Source organism: Erithacus rubecula (genome assembly GCF_903797595.1).
Source record: "Erithacus rubecula genome assembly, chromosome: 10".
Taxonomy (NCBI): Eukaryota; Metazoa; Chordata; class Aves; order Passeriformes; family Muscicapidae; genus Erithacus; species Erithacus rubecula.
The window spans coordinates 948,583-969,003 of record NC_136662.1 but is presented as its reverse complement, the minus strand read 5'-3'; the positions used below and the strand labels follow the sequence as shown (position 1 = coordinate 969,003).

The 20,421-nt window shown below is 49.3% G+C and overlaps 2 protein-coding genes across 4 annotated transcripts; one reads left to right on the top strand and one right to left on the bottom strand.

The window, feature by feature from the left end:
* The first annotated feature begins 1,602 nt into the window (after nucleotides 1–1,602).
* Nucleotides 1,603–13,416, top strand: LOC306805997 (methylcrotonoyl-CoA carboxylase beta chain, mitochondrial-like). 3 transcript variants are annotated; one of them, XR_013775356.1, is made up of 14 exons: nucleotides 1,603–1,695; nucleotides 2,744–3,138; nucleotides 4,949–5,145; nucleotides 6,009–6,187; nucleotides 6,902–6,982; nucleotides 7,519–7,697; nucleotides 8,390–8,582; nucleotides 9,454–9,545; nucleotides 9,707–9,863; nucleotides 10,363–10,485; nucleotides 10,856–10,998; nucleotides 11,324–11,405; nucleotides 12,303–12,905; nucleotides 12,959–13,416. XR_013775356.1 is itself a non-coding variant. In XM_079314354.1 (13 exons), exons 2-13 carry the CDS (start codon nucleotides 2,753–2,755, stop codon nucleotides 12,384–12,386), a joined length of 1,896 nt encoding a protein of 631 aa, XP_079170480.1. In that variant the 5' UTR covers nucleotides 1,603–1,695; nucleotides 2,744–2,752; the 3' UTR covers nucleotides 12,387–13,200. The 3 variants fall into 3 exon arrangements, 2 of the variants coding, with proteins under 2 accessions (XP_079170480.1, XP_079170481.1); XM_079314354.1 differs by having other exon boundaries at nucleotides 12,303–13,200; XM_079314355.1 differs by lacking the exons at nucleotides 7,519–7,697; nucleotides 8,390–8,582 and having other exon boundaries at nucleotides 12,303–13,201.
* On the bottom strand, nucleotides 13,258–19,672 carry RPE65 (retinoid isomerohydrolase RPE65; the record flags this gene model as incomplete). Its single annotated transcript, XM_079314357.1, has 14 exons — nucleotides 19,575–19,672; nucleotides 18,779–18,861; nucleotides 18,321–18,471; nucleotides 17,989–18,096; nucleotides 17,760–17,901; nucleotides 17,045–17,192; nucleotides 16,704–16,785; nucleotides 16,381–16,513; nucleotides 16,124–16,263; nucleotides 15,222–15,351; nucleotides 14,206–14,320; nucleotides 14,016–14,110; nucleotides 13,822–13,933; nucleotides 13,258–13,409 (listed from the first exon to the last, which is right to left on the bottom strand). The coding sequence occupies exons 1-14, from the start codon at nucleotides 19,583–19,585 to the stop codon at nucleotides 13,258–13,260; spliced, it is 1,602 nt and encodes a 533-aa protein (XP_079170483.1). The 5' UTR covers nucleotides 19,586–19,672.
* Nucleotides 19,673–20,421: the final 749 nt, after the last annotated feature.

Genomic DNA, 20,421 nt, shown 5'->3' with positions numbered 1-20,421 from the left:
AACGTGGGGGCTGAAATGTGAGGAGTGTTTCTTTCTCCTTTAATCTGAGCAAACAGCATTTAACTTTCATGAGAATGAAATTAAATTAAAGCCTGAGTGAAAACCCCTTCTGTTACATACAGCAAATTCTGCCTGTGACCGCTGATTCTATCTACTGGAAAACCTGTAAAATAATAAAAGATCAGAGAATCATTTGGGCTGGAAAAGAGTTTTGAGGTCATCAAGCCCAACTGCCAAAGCCACCACAATATAAGCCAAGAAATTAGCAGCAAATGGTATTTATAGAAAATCTGCACATTAAAATCACATATAATAAAATTGCTATGCAACACCAGTGATTTAGAGATAATGTCTCCTATGGAAGCCTAACAATTATGGAAAATTAAATAAGCATGAAAATTATAATTGGACAAGAGTCATTGATGCATTCACAGAAGAGAGAACTCAAAAATCTCATGAATCCAGGGAAATTATATGTGGGTCAACTTTAAAAGGAGCCCAGAAACACCAGGGAGCCCAAACCTCACTTCAAACACATATCCAAGTGTTTGCATCTGCAATTCCTCCTCCAGGAAGCTGAGAACCACCAGCAACTCTCTGAAATTCAGAGTTCTTCAAATGTATTCTGCTTTGCACGGATTTCTGTCACCACTCCTTCCTTCCCCATTATCACTTGCACCACAGAGAGCACAAGAATTCACATGGTACCCCACAGGAAATGCAAAAGATCTCTGCAAAGCTGCACAGAGACTCTGTCTGCTCTGCAGCTCTTCACAAGTTTCTCAAAGTGTTGGGAGAAAAGAATTCTGGCTACACTGGGGAAGGAGGGAAGAACTGAAATGAGCAACAAGCATCCCCAAAAATGCCCCAAATCAACCTGAATGAGTTTCAGCAGCTGCTGAATTCATGCATGGGCTCCATCAGGAAGCTCTTGTGGCTGAGTTTCTTGTTACAAGGGAGCACAGCACTGAAAAGTGTCCTGTCTGATATAGCTGTAAGAGGACAAAAAAAGTAATTTTAATTATTATATCTCCGGAAATTTTAATTATTACTCTCACGGTTTTTTAACAACATATATAACTTATTTGCCTACGAATTCCAGCCCATGCTGGATACTTTCACTCACGAACATATTAGTCATCTTTTAATTATTGCTACCCAGCCTTATTAATATGTATAATATGGATAAAGAGCTCCCTGGCAGGGATGCATTTTAATGAAGGCACTGAAAGGCAACCCACTAATTTCGAGAAGGTTGTGCCATGCTTGACAAAAGCAAACCAAAGCAGCCCAGGGACGGGATGGGGCGTGGAAGGAGAAAAATCAAATTCATTTTAATATTCTGATGATAGACTTAATTTAAGAGAGGACACTGGGGCGCAGGATACGCAAGGAAGGGGACACCCAGGGACATGGGACAGGAGGGACAAAGGACACACATGGCAGAGGATACAGAGGGCACGGGACAGCGGGGACAGAGGACACCGAGGGCACAGGACAGCGGGGACACAGGACACACATAGCACGGGGCACAGGACACACATGGCACGGGGCACAGGACACAAATAGCACGGGACACAGGACACACATGGCACGGGGCACAGGACACCGAGGGCACAGGACACCGAGGGCACAGCACAGCGGGGGCGGGCCGCCCTGCGGAGCCGCCCCGAGAGGCGGCGCGGACCGGACGGGGTAAGGAAGGGGCGGTGGCGGCAGGGTCCGGCAGGGTCCGGCAGGGCCGCAGCGGGCTCGGGGCGGGCGGGGAGCGGGGCAGCGGCGACAGGGGAGCTCCGGTGGAGAGGCCGCGGCCCCGCCATCCCCACCCGGCCCGGGCGGCTCCGGTCCCGGCCCCGCCGCGCTCCGCAGGCCCGGCTGGGCCCGGCCCGGTGCGGGGCTGTCCCCTCGCGGCCGCCATGGCACGGCGGGGAGCGGGGGTGACCCCTCGTGGCCTTCACGGGACCGGGGATGTTCCCTCATGGCCCTCACGGGACCGGGGGTGTCCCCTCATTGCCCTCACGGGACCGGGGTTCCTCTGCAGAAATAGGGGATGTCCCTTCATGGCCCTCATGGGAACTGTTGCTGTCCCCTCATTGCCCTCATGGGATAGGGGGTGTCCCCTCATTGCCCTCACGGGACCGGGGGTGGCCCCGCGTGGGAACAGGGGGTGTCCCCTCATGGGAGCAGGGGGTGTCCCCTCATTGCCCTCACGGGATAGGGGTTCCTCTGCAGAAATAGGGAATGTCCCCTCATGGGGACAGGGGATGTCCCCTCATTGCACTCACGGGACAGGGGGTGTCCCCTCATTACCCTCATGGGATAGGGGGTGTCCCTTCATTGCCCTCGTGGAACAAGGGTTCCTCTGCAGAAATAGGGGATGTCCCTTCATGGCCCTCATGGGAACTGTTGGTGTCCCCTCATTGCCCTCACGGGATAGGGGGTGTCCCCTCATTGCACTCACGGGACAGGGGATGTCCCCTCACGACCGACTGGAGCCAAAGTGGCTCCTCACGACCCCGTATCAAAGCGCTGTCCCCTCACGGCACTTGGGGCAAGACAGAGTGGGGAATGTCCCCTCACCACCCCCGATACAGGACTGGAGTCACGGCGTCCCCTCATGCCACCTGCGGGAGCAGGACTGTCCCCTCACGTTCCCCTGGCAGGGAAGGCACCCAGGGTGTCCCCTCACGACACAATGGAGTCAGGATGTCCCCTCATGTCCCTGTCGCTCGCTGTCCCTCAGCTCTCGGCGATGTGGAGCCCGGCCCCGCTGTGCGCCCTGGGCCGGCGGCGCCCCGGCCCCTCCGCGCCGCTGACCCGCCTGCTGCAGAGGGAATATCAAAATAAAACCCCGATCCGCCTGCTCCAGCGGGAATATCGAGATAAAACCCCGATCCGCCTGCTGCAGAGGGAATATCGAGATAAAACCCCGATTCACCTGCTCCAGAGGGAATATCGGGAGCTGCCCGGGCAGGGCTGGGGAAGGAGCCAGCCGCTGCCTCCCTGCCGGTTTGTAAGTAATAAACCCAAATCCAGGCGGGATCCCAAAACATTCCCGGTTCTAGACGGCCGTGTCCCCTCCGTGTACCGACATGTGTTCGAAGAGAATTTAAGGAACAGCGAGGCTGTGGTTAAAAGGTAATAAACCGGTTTTGTGGTGTTTTTGAAGAGTCACTTATGGGCACTTCAGGGACTTTTAACAGGAGACAATATTTGCCCCATGGAACAAAGAAGTTGCCCAGTCTCTGGAAGTGTCCAAGGCCAGGTTGGATCCTGGTGTCCCTGCCTGAGCTTTGAGGTCCCTTCCAACACAAACCACCCATGAAATGTTGACTGAAATACCCAAATGGAGGTGCAAAGTATTTAAAACAGTGCCATGTGTTGTTTTGCATATATTGCCAAGAAATACTTTTTCCAGACCTACGTAACATTTGTTTCCTGTTGCATTTTGAATGCAAAGACGTAAATGGTGACTCACACACTCCTGACAGAGTAGAGGATGGGTGCTGCCATCCATCATGATTTTTGGATAAAATGACAGAATGGGTTTGAAGTGTTTGTCCTAAAGATCAGATGGCAAAATTTCAAAGGCCTTTGTTCAGGGGAGTGATCCACGAGCTGGAAGCAAAGCTTTGGAAAACTCACTGTGCCCTCCTGTGGTGGCATTGAGGACATGGTTAAAATCCTTTTTCTCCAAAGTTTTTCCAGCCTCCATCTCTCACATGAGCCACACTCAGGTCACAGTCACACACAAAGTGCTGTGTGAATCTTCCTGCCAAAGAACATTTACAGTTAAAGGTGATGCATCTGGGGGGAAAATGTGTTTGAAATAAAGAAAGAACTTGGTTTATTTAAGACCAAAGTTGAGATTCCACGTTTATTTACAGTTTATTCTGTTTTTTACCTATACATGGTGCTGCCCTGACAATAACACTCCCTCCTCTTGACACTGAAATGTTCCCTGCTTTTAGTATATCCAGATTTAGTAATTTATTCCACTTCCCAGGTACTGATTTTTGTCAGATAAACTTGTTGCAGGACCTGACAGAGGAAGCTCTTGGCTGGATTATTCCCAAGAGTAGATGGAACATGGAGGTTCATGCTGAGTTAGGACAGCACACTATGATAGCCTCATTATTATGGATGATATTATTGGCTTTATTAAACAGTTTTTGGATAACAAAAGTGAAATGTTTGCTTTAAATAACAGACCTTTGCTTTTTATTACACCTTGTAAAAACAATAATCTGGAGATAGGAATGTATCTTTATTTTCATGCCATTTATATGTAAACCATGCAATTGTATTTAAGATCAATCTGCTAAAGGGGAACTTGTAAGGAAAATGGTTTGGGTCAGGAGAGCCCTCAAAAACTGCCCACTGCCATGGCAGGGACACCTTCCACTGTCCCAGCTGCTCCAGGTCCCCTCCAGCCTGGCCTTGGGCACTGCAGGGATCCAGGGCTGCTCTGGGCACCCTGTGCCAGCCCTGCCCACCCTGCCAGGGAACAATTCCTGCCCAATATCCATCCAAATCCATCTCCTCTCAGCTCACAGCCATTCCCTGTGCCTGTCCCCAATCCCTTGTCCCCAGCCCCTCTCCAGGGGCTCTCAGCTTTCCCTGCACCCTTCTCCTCTCCAGTGTCCCCCAGCTCTCCCAGCCTGGCTGCAGCAGCTCCAGGGCTCCTCTGGACAGGGCAGGGTGAGCTTCTCATCACCAACACCCCAGATCCTCCCGGGGTTCCTCTCCATCCCTTCTCCACAGCCCGTGTTTATCTCTGGGATGTTCCCGGCCCGGGGGCAGGACCTGCACTTGGCCCTGAGGTTCCTCCAGCCCCACCGTGCCCCTTTGGAATCCATCCCTCCCCTCCAGCGTGCGACCTCACCCCACTGCTTTCTTCCCACGAGCCGAAACTTTGCTTTTTTGTGGTTTTTTTTTCTCCCATCAGGTACTCGGAATTACTGGAGAGGGTGAAGAAAGGAGGAGGAGCAAACGCCATCCTGCGGCACACGCAGCGCAACAAGAAGCTGTTCGTGCGGGAGCGCCTGCGGCTGCTGCTGGACCGCGGCGATTTCCTGGAGCTGTCCCCGCTGGCAGGGCTGGAGCTGCCCTACGGGGATGTCCCTGCTGCCGGCTGCCTCACGGGTAATGCGCCGGCGAGGGGAAAAGGAATAAAATCTATGGCATCTTTTCAGATCTGAAGTGCTTTCCTAGGAAAATGATACACTGGTTTTATCCGGTTCTTATTCCAGCCACTGCTCTATTACTATAATGGGAAATCGGAGAGGAAACTTTGAAAAATTTGTTTTTTTCATTTCTTCTAGATTTAGTAATTCTACTTACCACTTACTAATTTTTGTCTCAAAAAATGTAGGGTGCTGTGTCAAATCAGCTGTTGCCTCTTAAAGGAGAAGGGAGAAGGTTACTGTAAGAAACAGGAGCTGTGACATATATTTTGAAGTGTTTTTCAGATCATGACAATTGCATTTTCTATGGAAACATTGTCTCTTTAAACTGGAACAGCTCTTCAAAATGAAGTTTCATTGTAATTCAATGTAATTCAATGAAATTAAATTTCGTTCAATATCAGCGAAATTGCATTTTGAAGAGTGGTTCCAGTTTAAAAAGTAACTAGAAGAACACTATGAAAACCCTTTTTAAAATCACAGATTCTTCGTTGTTCTATCATTCACAGATTTTTCACTTTTATAGGGGTATTTTTTATTTGCCTTTCCTTTTATCTCAAGGATTGGGAGTCAGTGTATTTTTTTCTGTTACATTGTCACCAGATTTAAGTAAACTTATTTGAGGTTCTGTCATTTGGATTAATTTTTTAAGTACTGTCATTCCAGAGGAGAGTGTAGACTTCTTCCCTGTGTGGTATTTTCAAGTTGATTTGGAGCTTCTTGATGCAGCATTACTGACAAAAACTCCTGAAAACGTTTGCCCCCCTTGCTTTGCCTGTTGCTTTAGAGAATCCTGATAAATTTCTGTGGTGCCACTTGCAGGAATTGGCAGAATCTGTGGGGTCTGGTGTGTCTTCATTGCAAGTGATGCCACTGTGAAAGGAGGGACAATTTACCCAATTGGAGTGAAAAAACAATTAAGAGCCCAGGAAATTGCCATGGAGAACAGGCTGCTGTCTGTGCACCTCGTGGACAGTGGGGGAGCCTTCCTCCCCCTGCAGGTACTGCTGCCTCCTCTGCAGAGCAGAAAATATCTGTATTTATTTCCTCACTTGGGCTGATCTTGCACCTCCCACCTAATCAGGGCTTAGAAACTCCAGTGAGTTGTGTCTGATGAATGAGTACATAGTGAGAGGTGTCTGTTTTCAATTCAGAATCTCTAAAATGTTCTGTATTTTATTGTCCTGGTTGTGCCAGTGGTGCACTAAGCTCTGTGGCCTTTAAAAGTGGAGTTTTTGCAATTCTGACTGCAAAATAAGAATTTCTTTTGCAGGTTCTTTTGCAAAATGCAGAGGTCATCCTCTCATAGCTGTTCCCTTTCCACACTGAGGGCAAGCACACAGGAAAAGTTTTTACCTGGAATTGTATCCAAAACTAAGTAAAAAATGCAACTGCTGAAGGCATTTCAGATGAAGTAGAACTACCACCCTTCCCTTCTCCACATTTCCAGTCAGTTTGAGTAGAATATATTGAGTTCAGCAAAATAAAAAAATCACACAACTTAACCTGTGCTTTCAAAGCAAACGTGTATTTTTGAGGGATTTGACAATGTATAAGGAAATAAAAAGCATAATGAATGCTGTACATGAAAGGTTCAGGTGTGATTATTAATGGGGCCCTTCCCAATGACAGTTTGGGCATGAATGGAGTGAAGAGGAAGCATCAGCTTTTGCAGTTAATATTAAAAATGCCTTTTCCTTTTGCCTGTCCCTCAGTCAGAGCTGTTTCCTGACAAGCTGCACGGTGGCAGGATTTTCTACAACGAGGCAATCATGTCTGCCATGGGGATCCCTCAGGTACAGTGGCACAGGGGGTGTAGGAAAAGTGCATTTCTGTTCCTGCCCCCCAACAGTTCAAGGTGATGTCAAAGAAATGGTGAAATTACTGGCTGAAAAACAGCACAGCTCAAATCAAACTTGTTAGAGGTTGGGACTGACACTAAAGCTTAAGCAGAGACACACAGAGCTGCCCATGCTGTTTTCACTGTGCTCCACATGAGATTTCATCTCCATGGATGTGAATCCAGTGTCGTTTCCAGTGGTAAATCCCTGCACTTGAGGGAATTGACTGTTAAACTTTGAAGGCAGCTTTTAACTGTGTTGGATAAAAGCATAAACTATATGAAGCAAGCATTTCCTAAGCACAAAATCTGGAACTGCACACACTGGGGTTTGGGTTTTGCTTTTTTAGACTTTTATACACAGGTAGTACACTTTGTTCTGCCTCTGCTTTCTTCCCCAAGCTGTGATTTAGCACTTTTTGCCCCCAACTTTGGGCTTGGCTTTGCCTTTGCTGTCCCCTGTCCAGCAGTGCAGTGTTTGTGTCCCCTCAGGTGGCCGTGGTGTGTGGCTCCTGTGTGGCTGGAGGTGCCTATGTGCCCACCATGGCTGAGGAATCTGTGATCATTGACAAAATTGGGACCCTGTTCCTTGCTGGGCCTCCCCTGGTGAAAGCTGCCACGGGGGAAGATGTCTCTCCTGAGGACCTTGGAGGAGCCAGGCTGCACTCACAGTATGTGGAATATTCCCAAAACCAGGGAGAGGAATGTGGCATTGGCATTTCAGAGCAGGGCTAAGGGTGGAGCCTGTGGCTCATACTGCTTTGCCTTCTCAGGTTCAGGGGTTTGGGTTCAATCAGCCAAATGAAGTAAAATTAAATGATTGATGGGGTGAGGCAGGGACTGGCAGGTTGGGTTTGGGTCTCTATTGATCCATGTACTTCTTGGACAACTTCAGGCATGTAATTTCCTCTGCCTTACAGGGAGCAGCCACAGAAGAGGGATGATATCTCCTATTTTCTAAGTGTTTTCCAGAATACACACATTTAACCCAGTTATGCCACATGGAATACATTCCTTTCTTTATATCTTGGTTGCAACCTCTTATTTTAAAATAATTCCTGGAGTTTGCTTCCCTTTTTTTCCCTTTTCAATATTCTCTGCAACAACAGCATCACAAAAATAAATTCCAAGGTGTTTTTTGAAATCCAGATAAACACAAGTCATGGGGAAAAATAACTCCTTACAGTGAATTTAATTTGGGATTGGGCAGCAGAGAAATCACTGAGCTACTGCTTTCAGCTCATTCATACAGAACCAAATCACACAGGGCATTTGGAGAGTCTCAGCTTTTTTCCTAGAGTTTGGATTTTCCCTCAGCACTCAGAACTCATTAATTCAATGCTAATTAATGTCTCTCTCCTAGAGTCAGTGGCTGCAGTGACCATTTTGCAGCCTCAGAAGAGGAGGCCTTTGAGTGCATTCGTAATGTTGTGTGCACCCTGAACTGTGCCCCGGTGCCAGAGCAGGACAGGGAGCCTGAGAGCCCCTTGTACAGCCCTGAGGAGCTGCTGGGGCTGGCACCACTGCACTACAGCTGCTCTCTTCCTGTCAAACTGGTAAGGGAGCAGGGATTTCATTCTGCAGCCCCCTCTCTGCTCTGTCCTCAGCTCCAGGTGTTATTCTCAGTTATTACCTCATCTGTTGCCAGCCTGAAACAAAGCAGGATGGCAAGGGTTCTGTGGGATTATTGAAAATATTTGACCTGAAATCCTGCTGGAGATGAAATAATCTCAGGTTGTGCCAGTGCTGCCCTGTTTCCATGCACTGTTGGGATCCCTTTAATGTCTGTGTTTCCCTTCCCCTGCCTTTCTGTTTCTTCCCCCCAAGCATTCAAAATGATGTAAAAGGAAATGGTGAAATTACTGGCTGAAAAACAGCACAGCTCAAACTTGTTAGAGGTTGGGACTGACACTAAAGCTTAAGCAGAGACACACAGAGCTGCCCATGCTGTTTTCACTGTGCTCCACATGAGATTTCATCTCCATGGATGTGAATCCAGTGTCTTTTCCAGTGGTAAATCCCTGCACTTGAGGGAATTTGCTGTAGAAAACTTTGAAGGCAGCTTTTTAACTATGTTAGAAAAAAACATAAACCATCTGAACCAAGCATTTCTTGAGCACAAAATCTGGAACTGCACACACTGGGGTTTGGGTTTTGCTTTTTTGTACTTTTATGCACAGGAACAACTGTTCTTTGTAAAACTAAAATAATTTTGGAGTTGGCCTTTGTCTTAAAATAGGCATTTTGGTATTGGTAATTAAACTGAACCCAAATTGGATGGTTTGTGCATATTGAGCATTTAGCAAAGACCCTCTGTGCTTATAGCTCAGGTCTGTTAAAATTGGAACAGAGCATTTCTTTTAGCAGAGCTCTCCTGTTCTCACTTCAGTTTCTCTGCTAAAGTCAAGTTTGTATCTTTCTTTGCAGGTTCTGAGCCGGCTGGTGGATGGGAGCAGATTCCAGGAGTTCAAAGCTGCTTATGGAACAACATTAGTGACAGGATTTGGCCATGTGGAAGGGTATGGCTGGGAGCATTGCCCATCCAGAGGGGTGGACATGCATTTCTCAACAGCTTTGGTGTCATTCCAATCCTTTCTAGGGCTCCAAAGGGAGAATCATGGAATTGCTGAGGTTGGAAAGAGCCTCTCATGGAGTCCAACTGTCCATGTTTGTTCTGTAGGCACTTGCTGGGGATAGTGGCCAGCAATGGGGAGCTGGCTCATGATGCTGCTCTCAAGGGCAGCCACTTTGTCCAGCTCTGTGGCCAGAGGGGAATTCCCATCCTCTTCCTGCAAAACACTGCTCCACAGCCAGCAGGGCCTGCAAGCATCTCACAGGTAAGGCATGCTTGCTTCAGTGCATTTCAAACACCTCTCAGCCCTTGTTGTGTCTAAAGTTACATTTGCAGAATTATTAACTGCTAGGAAAACTATTTATAACCACTCTTGATGAAGCTTCATAATGAATTGCTAATGGAAAGATTTGAGAATGTTGTCACTTGAATGTTAAGCAGGCCTGGATGCTGATATAAAATGATACTGTTCAGTTAGCAAGGCAGGCTGGAAAGTTTGGGATTTGCAGTGCTTTTGACATTGAAATACAGCTTATTGATTCCTCTGCTAACTCTGCACTCCAGAAAATTGGCTCTTTCTCTTTTTAAAGTGAAGGCATTAAAGTAGGATTTGTCCTGAGCTAAGAGAAGTAAAACCTCCATTAGATCCCAGATCTGTTTCTACAGAATAATAAAATAAATAATTTAGAAATACAAGTTTGTTGGGAGCAGAGAGGATCTAGAATAAACTCTTAAAGGATTTAAAATATCTATTTTTATTGCAGGCAGAAGCTCATTCCAACAGGCTGAAGGCCCAGGCCTCCATGATGGCTGCAGTTGCCTGTGCTGCTGTTCCCAAAATAACCATTGTCATTGGAGGCTGTTTTGGGAGTGACAGCTATGTCATGGTAGGGGTGGCACCAGCCCAGGGTTTGGGGACACACCTGTCACACTGCTCAAGTGTCACTGCATCCCACAGCTGGGGAACTCGAGCTCTGAACTAATATTTGAGTAAGAAATGCAGCACAACATGTGATTGCTGAAAAGTCAACATGGAGAATTAATCATGGGAGAATTAAACATGGAAGTGTTTGTTATTAAAAAATGAAATGCTAAAATAGAAATATTGGAGGCAGTGGGAGGTGGTGGTTCCTAGCACAGGGTGTCTGTCCTCATACAAATCCAGTGTTCCATTGTCCTGGGTTGTTTCATTCCACAGACACCTTTTTGGGATTGATCTCAGTGAGTTTGTTCTGTCCTTTGGTTCTTTCCTTGTAGTGTGGGAGATCATTCAGTCCAAACTTTCTGTTCCTGTGGCCCAATGCAAGAGTTGCTCTTGTGGATTCTCAACATTTCCCCACAGTTCCACCAGCTGGGGACTGCACAGGGGAGGAACTGGAGCTAAACCAGCTGAAGGCAAAGTAAGGACATTTAATATAAACCTGACAGGCATTTCATTGTTAAATTACCTGGTTTTGTTCACCTTACACAGCAACACATCCTGACTAATGGAACAACCATGGATCTACTGAAAAAAATATTTTAAATTTCCATGTACTTCTATCTCTTTTCTGTTAGGGTATTCCCATTACAGCAGAATGCTCAGCTCTGTTATTTGCTGCTTTCTGATTAATTTCAACATTCTCTTCAGATGGATGGATTTGCCTGTTTCATCTGTAATTTTTTATCACTGCTCTGCTGTTTTTATTCTGCTTTTAAGCCTGTTCAATTCTGTGCCCTCTCCAGGCTAGAGGAAGAAAGCAGTGCCTTTTACTCCTCTTCCAGGCTCTGGGATGATGGGATCATTCTACCTCAAGACACCAGGAAGGTGGGTTTAAAACCTTTTATTTCATTTTTAAACCATTTTATTCTGCAAGCTCCCAGTGGCTGAACATGACTCACTCAGGGTTGGTGCTGGTTCCACACCTGGGGCTCCCACTTCCCACTCCATGGAATTGCTCTCTGCAATTCTCATCCTGTCTTTTCTCCAATAGTTTATCAAAAAAGTTCCTCTTGAATTCTGGTTACTTGACCACAGCATTTCCTCACTGAGCCTCTCCTTTGACTTTACCATAATCTGCATCTGAATTCCTTTTTTTTTCCATATAATTACCCATATCTTCACTCTTTGGAGTTCAGGCTTCTCAAGAATCCTTTTGTTTCCATTTTTTTTCTCTTGGGATGTTGCTTTTTGCATTTTTCTCTTCCTGCTTTAAATTTGGGATGCTCCCCTGCTTTTTTATTGATTTGAAATTGGCACACATCCTTCCCTCCATCAGGTTCTTTCTGAAAGCTGCTGCCTTTGTTCTTTTATTTTTCCTTGTTAGATTGTTTATTAGCAATAAAAATCTTCTCTGCTCTTCTGAAGTTTGTTTGCTTGAAGATCTCAGTCTGTCCTGGTTTCAGCTGGGGTTAAATCACAACACAACCCTTCTAAATATGGTCCATATTTATGGAGCTATGTGGATGGTAAATATTTTCATGGACTTTATGGGAAATTTGATAATGGGTGAGCACCAACAAGGTTTTTTTTAGTCCTAGAGCCCTGAAATTCCCACTTTATGAGCTACACATGAAAATAAGTGAGAGTTGACCTGTTCATTTTACAGTGTTCAGTGTTTCACAAGAAGAAGGAACAAATAAACAAGTGCAGAAATCATGAGTTATATTGGGTTTTTTTGTTTGAAGCTCATTGTTTATATATATTTTTTTTGTTTTTAATAAGGTGATTGCCCAGTGCTTGGAAATCATGGAGCAGAAGAAGTACCAGACTGTTTCTCCCCATCCCCATCCCATCATCAGGATGTAACTGCAGAACCCTCTACCAGAACTCTGAGTATAAAGATTTTCTAATTCTTTGATACCATTAATAAAAATGTTGAACAACTGAAGACAAACAGGAATCCCAGATTTTAAATCTGATGGCAGAAAATTTTTATTTTCAACAATAGCCTCTTTTAACATCATCTGAAAGTTTATTTGGGGAGAAGGAAGGATTAAGCTGAACATCTCTAGCACTCTAAGGAAGCAAAGTCAGCCCAAGGGGTAACAATTGCTTGATTTTTTTCATGTCCATTTTTAACATGAAATCCAGAAATCAAGAAACTGCACTTGGACAGCAGAAAGGGAAAAGAGCAGACACACAAGGGAAGGTGTGCAGTTTGCAGCCTGGCTGAAGAACAAAACTCTGCCTGCCACTCTCTTGGGATTCCCAAAGCAGCTGTGAAACAATTCCACTTGAGGATTGCTCTGAGGATACTACAGCAATGATTTTTAAAATGATGTTTAAATACAAGATCCTTCAGCATAGGCTAAAAATCTCAAGCATGTAACAGAGCACAGCCTGTGGTACACAATGTTACCACGTGTAAAAGTGTTGAGGTTACTCTCTGCTCTTTCAGCTATCACTCTGCTGCAGCTACAAAGTTTAATTTTGCATAAACAGAACCTCTCCACTACCCCAAAGGTGTGGTTTAACTAGAAATTATACCAAAGGGTGCATTTAAAAAACACCCGATTAAGCATTTTGAAGAATCATTGACAAGACTGAACTGCTTGATCTGAGTTGAGCAGCCCCACCAATGCCCAGGGGCTGTGGAAGGAGTTTGGGGGCTGCACCTTTTGGGGGCTGCACCTTTTGGGGGCTGCCAGGAGCCGGGCCCGGCTGTTGCTGGCTGTGCTCACGCTCTCTTGAAGAGCCCGTGGAAGGTCACGGGAATGTTCACCTCCACCTCGGCCCGGGCCACCTCGCTCATGTCTTTGGCGCTGAGGATGAGGAGGAAGGCGGGCTTGGGCCCCGCCCCGGGGCTGATGACGATGCTCAGCACCACCCCTGCAAGGTGAGAAGGCGATGGGGGCGGCCCAGGGGGGTGTGGGCTGTGTCTGACCCTGGGCGAGGGGACAGCAGCCCTGGCACTCCCGGGAGTGTTATTGATGCTGAGCTGCCCCAGCCCTGGCAGTGTCCAAGGCCAGCTTCAGGCCTTGGAGCAACTGGGGTAGTGGAAAGTGTCCATGCCCATGGCAGGGGATGGAACAGGATGAGTTTTAAGGTCTCTCCCCACCCAAAAATTTCATTATTCTAGTTTTTGTTTTCCTATGTTCCCTCAGAAATTTCCCACTAGTGTTAGCACCTGTCCCATCTCATCCAGGAGCTGCATACAGGCTCTTCCCTGCCCAGTTGTGGCACAGCCCATCCCAATCCCAATCCCAATCCCAATCCCAATGTCACCACCCCCCAAAATTACCATCATCTTCCTCCAGTGCATCGGGGTGGGAAACGAAGATGGGCTCTGACGGGTACGCATCGGGCTCCTGCCACACCCAGGTCTCCTTGGTTTTAACATTCAGCTTGCAAAGCTAAAGGTGGGGACAGCACAAAGCCACAGAGCTCAGAAATAACTCCCTGTTGTCCCCAGATTCCCTGTTGGCTGATAGTTACCCTGTCTGGGACAAAGTGGTTCAGCCCCAGCCCGTAGGTGTACGTGTACGGCTTCCCCCCGTACTTCCTGTAGTTGATCTGGGGGAATTCAAAGGCTGCAAGGAAAGGGAAATACATCAATGCTGAGGGTCAGTGGTGTGCAGGCAGCACTTGGCTGCTGTGGCCTGGGGGAGCTGGGGTGACATTGTACCGTGACGTGGCCCTGAGAAAATCACCTCTGGCTCCAGCCAGATGGTCTCGTCGCTGCGCAGCGTGGCCGTGGCTGTTGTGTAGGGCAGGGTGACCAGGTTCTTGCCTGTGTCAGCCTGTGACAAAGAGAAAGGAACACCCAAGAGGTTGGAGAGAAGTTTTAGTTTATTTGCACAGAACTGTAGCAAAAAGCACAGAGCAGGGAAGGCTCTCAGAGCCTCAGCAGCGATTGCTGCCGTGTGCTCGGCAGTGCTGCTAGAGCTGGCCTGTTCCTCAGCCTGAGCACAGCTTCCCTCCCTCCTGGAGGCATTCAGAGGTTTCATTAAGCTCTGCCACGTGGGCTTGCACTTCTCACTTGATCCACAGCCCAGTGAGCTCTGTGAGAGCTGGGCTGTCCTGCAGCCCTGCAGCCCTCAGCCCACCCACCAGCCCCCACGAGCAGGGTCATGGAGAGTAACCCAGCAGCTGCCAGCCAGAGAGCTCTGTCTGTGCCAGGCTGGCAGCTCCAGGGACCTCACAGCGAGGGCTGGAGGGTTTAACCACACCTGCTTCTGTGCTGTGAGCAGATTCACAGAATCACAGAATAATGAGGTTGGAAGAGACCTCTAAGATCGAGTCCAGCCTATGTCCTAACACCTCAACTCAGAGTCCAGACTATAGCAGCAAGTGCCATGTCCAGCCTTTTCTTAAACACATCCAGAGATGGTGACTCCAGTAATTGCTGCCCCACAGGATCTGCCATGAATGGTGACATATGGGGACGTCACAGAGTTTGGGCTGGGAGGGACCTTAGAGCTCATCTCACCATGGGCAGGGACACTTTCCACTAGACCAAATCCTCAGAGCTCCATCCAACCCAACCCCGGGCACTTCCCAGATGGGGCAGCCACAACCACTCTCATCAACCATAGAAACAAAGCAGTAAAACAATGCCCAGCTGAAGAAGCCCTGGCTTTGTGTGAAGGCCCAGAGTGCCTGGGCAGGGCAGAGCTGGCAGGGCTCAGGGCTCAGCAGTACCTTGTCGATGCTCAGGGGCAGGACGTATCTGCGCGCCTCGGGCTGCGGCGCCTTCTCCGCCTGCCGCTTCACCTGCTCCCAGTTGGCCCTCAGGTTGGCCAGGTACAGGTAATTGTAAACAAACTCAAACCTGCAAGCAGCAGCACAGGCACAGCACACATGGGATTTCGGTGGTGTTTTGGGGGGTTTTTTTTGCCTAAAATTCATTTGGGTTGGGAGGAGCCTTTGTGTTTATCTCAGGCATCTTCCACTGTCCCAGGCTGCTCCAAGCCATGGCCTTGGACACTTCCAGGGGCAGAACAGAGTGAGACACAAGCCCCAGTCCAGCAGCTGAGCAGAGCTGAGCTGTGTGTGCACCCCAGCCCCTGTCAGGAAATCCAGGCAACTGCTGGTGTTCAGGGGCTTGGAGCACCCTGGGACAGTGGGATGTGTCCCTGCCCATGGCAGGGGTGGAACAAGCTGAGTTTTATGGTCCCTTCCAACCCAAAGCAGGCTGGAATTCTATGATTCTCTGCCAGGATCAGTTCAGCTCAGGGTGTGCTGGGTGTGCAGCCAACACAGGGTTGAGCTTCATCATGTCAGTGCCACATTTCTGTGTTTACATGAAGAGCAGCATTCAAGCCTCACACACACCCTGCTCATGGCAGCCCCAGGAGCCAGAATAGCATCAGCCCTTCACCAGTCACTAACATTTCTTAAAGATAAAAGTAAATAAAAGATACAATTATTTTTTTCCTGGAAGATGAGTATCAAGCAGGCTCCCTGCACCTCTGGAGATCTCAGTGCTGTATAGTCTACATGTCACCACGTGTTAAATATAAAATGGGTTGGTGGGAGTGCCAGAGGCAGGGATGTGCAGGGCAGGGAGTGCTGGGTGTGGTGCCCAGGGAGCCTTGGCTCACCCCTTCCAGGTGCACAGGTCCACGATCAGGAACCCATTGTCCTCGTAGGTGTTGATGTGGTGGAAGAGGTTGAAGGCCGAGGTGCGGTACTTGAGGTTGAGGAGCCTCCCTTTCTTTTTCTCTGCCACGTGCAGCCACACCTGGGAACCACCCAGCAGCTGGGCTGAGGCTCAGGGGAATGAAGGTGAAGCCAGTGGAGCTCCCAGGCCAGGTGTGGCTGCCCAGCCCAGCCCAGTTTGGGATGAGCCCGTGCTTACCCCCATGGTCTCGTTGGACTCGAAGCAGTCCATGTAGTTGGCTCCCCAAAGGCTCCAGGAGGAGAGGAACTTGAGCAGGTTGATTTTCACTGGTGTCTCCACAAACACTATGTAGTTTGGGGTCAGCCCAAAGCTGTTGGGAAAGGCAGAGGAGCACATCAGGGTCACCAGTTTGGACAAAACCATGGAGCTGCTCATCCTAAACACTTAGATCATCACTGAAAATGACCCTGAGTTTGGTTCATCACCTAATTTTCATTGCTGATTGTGTGTGAGAACCAGTGCCTGGTTCCAGCTGAGCTGCTGACCCCATGGGGTGTTACCTGTGGACATAGGAGGGCTTAAACCTGTCACTGCAGGGGAACTGCACCACCACCTCCGACTTGTTCATGGGGTCTTCCTTGTCTGCAATGGGACAGGTGAGAGGTTATGGAGGTCTCACCACTCTTGGTCTGTGCTTACAGCATCTGCCCAGCAAATTCCTGCCTTTAGCACTAAATCCATCATTTAGAAACCACCTGGAAGTGGTTTAAATCAACATTAGAAAAAAAATCTAAAGGAACTTGAAAAGAAACCTAACTTGATCACAAAATTCATTGAAATGACAAAGAAATGATTGGTAAGGGCAAAGTTTCCCAGCTGGCTCAGAGGTGGGATGACTGACCTGCCTGCAGAGGAGGAATCCTGATGATGTTGTAGGCCAGGGCAAAGTTTTTCCCAAAGCAATTGCCAATGTTGTAAACGGTGCCATCGTTCTCAATGTGGGGATGAGCTGTTGCCCCATTGACAGACACATATTTACAGAGATCCACCTGGAGAACACAGGGACACAGTCAGGAGCTCCCCTGGCAGCAGGTGGGAAGGCACAAGCTCTGCAAGGTGCTGTGAGTCAATCCATCCTTGCTCTGCTTGTGGGAAGTTCCTCTCAAAGTCTGCAGGTGAGCTCTGATTTGCAAACTCCAACCCAAACTTGAAGGTGCTGCCATGGGAGAGCTGGGGGTGTTCAGCCTGGAGAAGGGGAAGTTCAGGGGGATCCTTCCAGTGCCTAAAGGGGCTCCAGGAGAGCTGGAGAGGGACTGGAGACAAGGCATGGAGGGACAGGAGGGCAGAGCTAGATGGGATGTTGGGAATATCTGTGAGGGTGGCACAGGGTGCCCAGAGCAGCCGTGGCTGCCCCTGGGTGATCCCTGGCAGTGCCCAAGGCCAGGCTGGACACTGAGGCTTGGAGCAGCCTGGGACAGTGACAGTGTCCCTGCCAGGGCAGGGGTGGCACTGGGTGGGATTTAAGGTCCCTGCCAGCCCAGCCCATCCTGTGACTCCATGATTTCCATTTGATTTTCACTCCTCCTCACCTCTCCCAGCCCAGGACAAAGACCCACCTGCTTGATGGTCTCCAGGGTGTCTGGGTTAATCCTGGTGATGAAGTTGGTCTCAGTGCAGGCATAGTAATCCTCACCCACGGGGTAGACATTCACCAGGGCGTTGTCTGTCACCTCCACACCTTTGAAGTAGGAGAAAAACCTGAGCAGAGAAAACCAACAGGCAGTCAGGGGCTGGTGAGGAGCAGCAGTGGGTGGCACAGCCCAGCAGGGTGTGCAGCTCTGGTACCTGGAGAAGATGTTCTTGCAGGGGTCGGGGTAGGCGTAGGTGCCGAACTCGGTGATGACGATCCTCTTCTCCGTCATGGCTCGCACGTAGGCGTCGGTCCTGACAAACCTGCAGGGCCAGGGGACACCTGTCACAGGGACAGCAGCCTGGCCACGGTGCACACACTGCTCTGCTGCACCTGGCAGGGCTCTGGGAGCTCCTCACTGCAGCTGCCTTGGTGATTCAGTGCTAGAGCTCCTGCAGTGAGCAGTGCAGAGTGTCCCCAGCACAGCCTGCCCCAGCCCAGCAGCAGCCAGAGCCTCCTGCTCCTGCTCCTGGCACACTGGCTCTACCTTCTGTGGTAGGTGACGTGCCCCTCCTTGAAGTCAAACTTGTGGAGCAGAGCCTGGCCATCGAAGAGGTGGTAGAAGGGCTCTGAGCCCACCTCAAACAAGCCAGGACCACATCTCAGGAGGCTTCCTCGGAGCCAGGTGGGAATCCTGCCTGTGGGAGAGGCAGCGTTGGGATGGGCACGGCCAGTCACACCAGGGGATGGTTACTGTGACGGCAGGAAAATCTAAAACTCATTTACTAATTTCACTTAGTCTTTAAACACACATTTCTTCACCTCCACACCTGCTGTGGACCAAGACATTCAGTATTGAAATGTCCAAAGGGCTCCCCACCCCATCTGACCTTTCTCTAGCCCAAACCACCAGCCCTGTGAGCTCCTTGTGAAGCCTCTGAGCCCTGGAAGTTCCCAAACTGCAGGAACAAAGCAGAGCAGGAGGAGATGAGGCCCCAGACCAACCTGTGACATGGGCAGTCACTGGAGAGGACAGCTCCTCCACGGTCTCAAAGAGCTTCTTGTAGCCTCCAGCAGGATGCTCCACCCTGGAAGGGCACAGCAGGGTGAGCCTGGGCAGGGGCAGAGCTGGGAGCCCCTCCCAGGGAGGGCTGGATCTTTCTGGGTGCAGTGATCTGTGACTTGCAAAGAACTTGAGGAAGGAGAAGCAGCTTTCCATGGGGAAAGGCTCTGAGGCTGCAGACAGCTGCTGAGAGCTGTCCTGAGAATAAGGAGGGACAGGGACATGGAGGGACAGCCCACCCTGCCCAAATCAGCAGAAAGCAAAATCCACCTTGATCTACCAGCTCTTGGAAAAGCTTTTTTTTCTTTTTCTTTTTCTTTTTTTTTTTAACCAAAGAATTTTTTGTTGGGTTCCAGTTTTATCTGCTGCAAAGCCCATGAAGACACACCAGGCACAGGCTGCTGAACTCTGCCCAGAGCAGCTGTGGCTGCCCTGGATCCCTGAAGTGCCCAAAGCCAGACCTGACAGGGCTTGGAGCAACCTGGGACAGGGGAAATGTCCCTGCCCATGGCACTGGATAAGCTTTAATGTCCTTCCAACCCAAACCATCCCAGGGTTCCATGATTCTGCTCCAAATTCTGAGCCTGCTCCCCAGACCAGAACACACCTTGGCATGGGATGTGCCAGCATGGACACAGGGAAAGCTCCCCCCTTCTCCTCCCCTGCCACCCTGCAGCCCCCAGCCCCAGGCAATGCTCATCTGGGATGTGCTCCCAGAGCAGCTGCAGGGATACTCACTGGCTGTACATCCTCCCTGAGCCTGCAGAGCCAAGCACAGGGCCAGAGCCCTGCTGGTATTTATGGGGTGCTGAGCCCTGCCCAGGGCAGCCCCATCCCAAAGCAGCCCCCGGGAACAGAGCTGGCTTTCAGCACCAAAATCCTCCCTGGGCTTTGGGAGCTTTTGTGCTGCTGTTCACACAAAAAGGGGCTTTCACTGTTTTTCTGAGACCTAAATTCTTCCCAAGCAGAAGTGATTACAAAGAAAAAAAACCCCAGGGAGGAGTGAAACGGAGCTGGAGCTGTGCCAGGGGCTGGCAGCAGCACTCAGCTCTGCAGGGACATCCTGGCTCCTCCAGAGCCTCTCCACGAGTGATGTGACACTGGGGACACCAAGAGAGGAGAAAATGCCAGTGGCAAACACCATGGAATCTCCCGAGCTGAAGGACTCACAGCACCACAGCCCTGCAGACTCCCCAAAATCCCCCCGAGCATCCCTGTCCGGGCGCTGCTGCAGCTGCTCTGCAGCCCTGGGACCATTCCCTGGGGATCTGGGCAAACCTTCCCCAAAATCCACCCCAAACCTCCCCAGCACAGCCCCAGTGTGCCCTGGGGTCCTGGCACAGGAGCAGAGATTGCAGCTGCACACCCTGAGGTCTCCCCTCAGCTCATCATTAGGAACCATCCCTAGCAGGAGTCACCAATTATGAAAAGTGCTGCAAAGAGCAATTCCACACATTGACAGGCCTGAGGCTCTGCTGTTCTCAGGGAGAAGATGAAGGTGTTTTATCAGCACCTGCATTCAGGTGCTCCTCACAGACAGAAACAGCTCCAGGGAGCCAAACTGGGGTGAAGGGACAAGAGACAT

Coding starts and splice junctions, on each gene's coding strand:
- LOC306805997 (XM_079314354.1), top strand. CDS start 2,753: ATGTGGAGCCCGGCCCCGCTGTGCGCCCTGGGCCGGCGGCGCCCCGGC. Junction 5,146..6,008: donor TGCTGCCGGCTGCCTCACGG/GTAATGCGCCGG, acceptor TGCCACTTGCAG/GAATTGGCAGAATCTGTGGG. Junction 11,406..12,302: donor TACCTCAAGACACCAGGAAG/GTGGGTTTAAAA, acceptor GTTTTTAATAAG/GTGATTGCCCAGTGCTTGGA.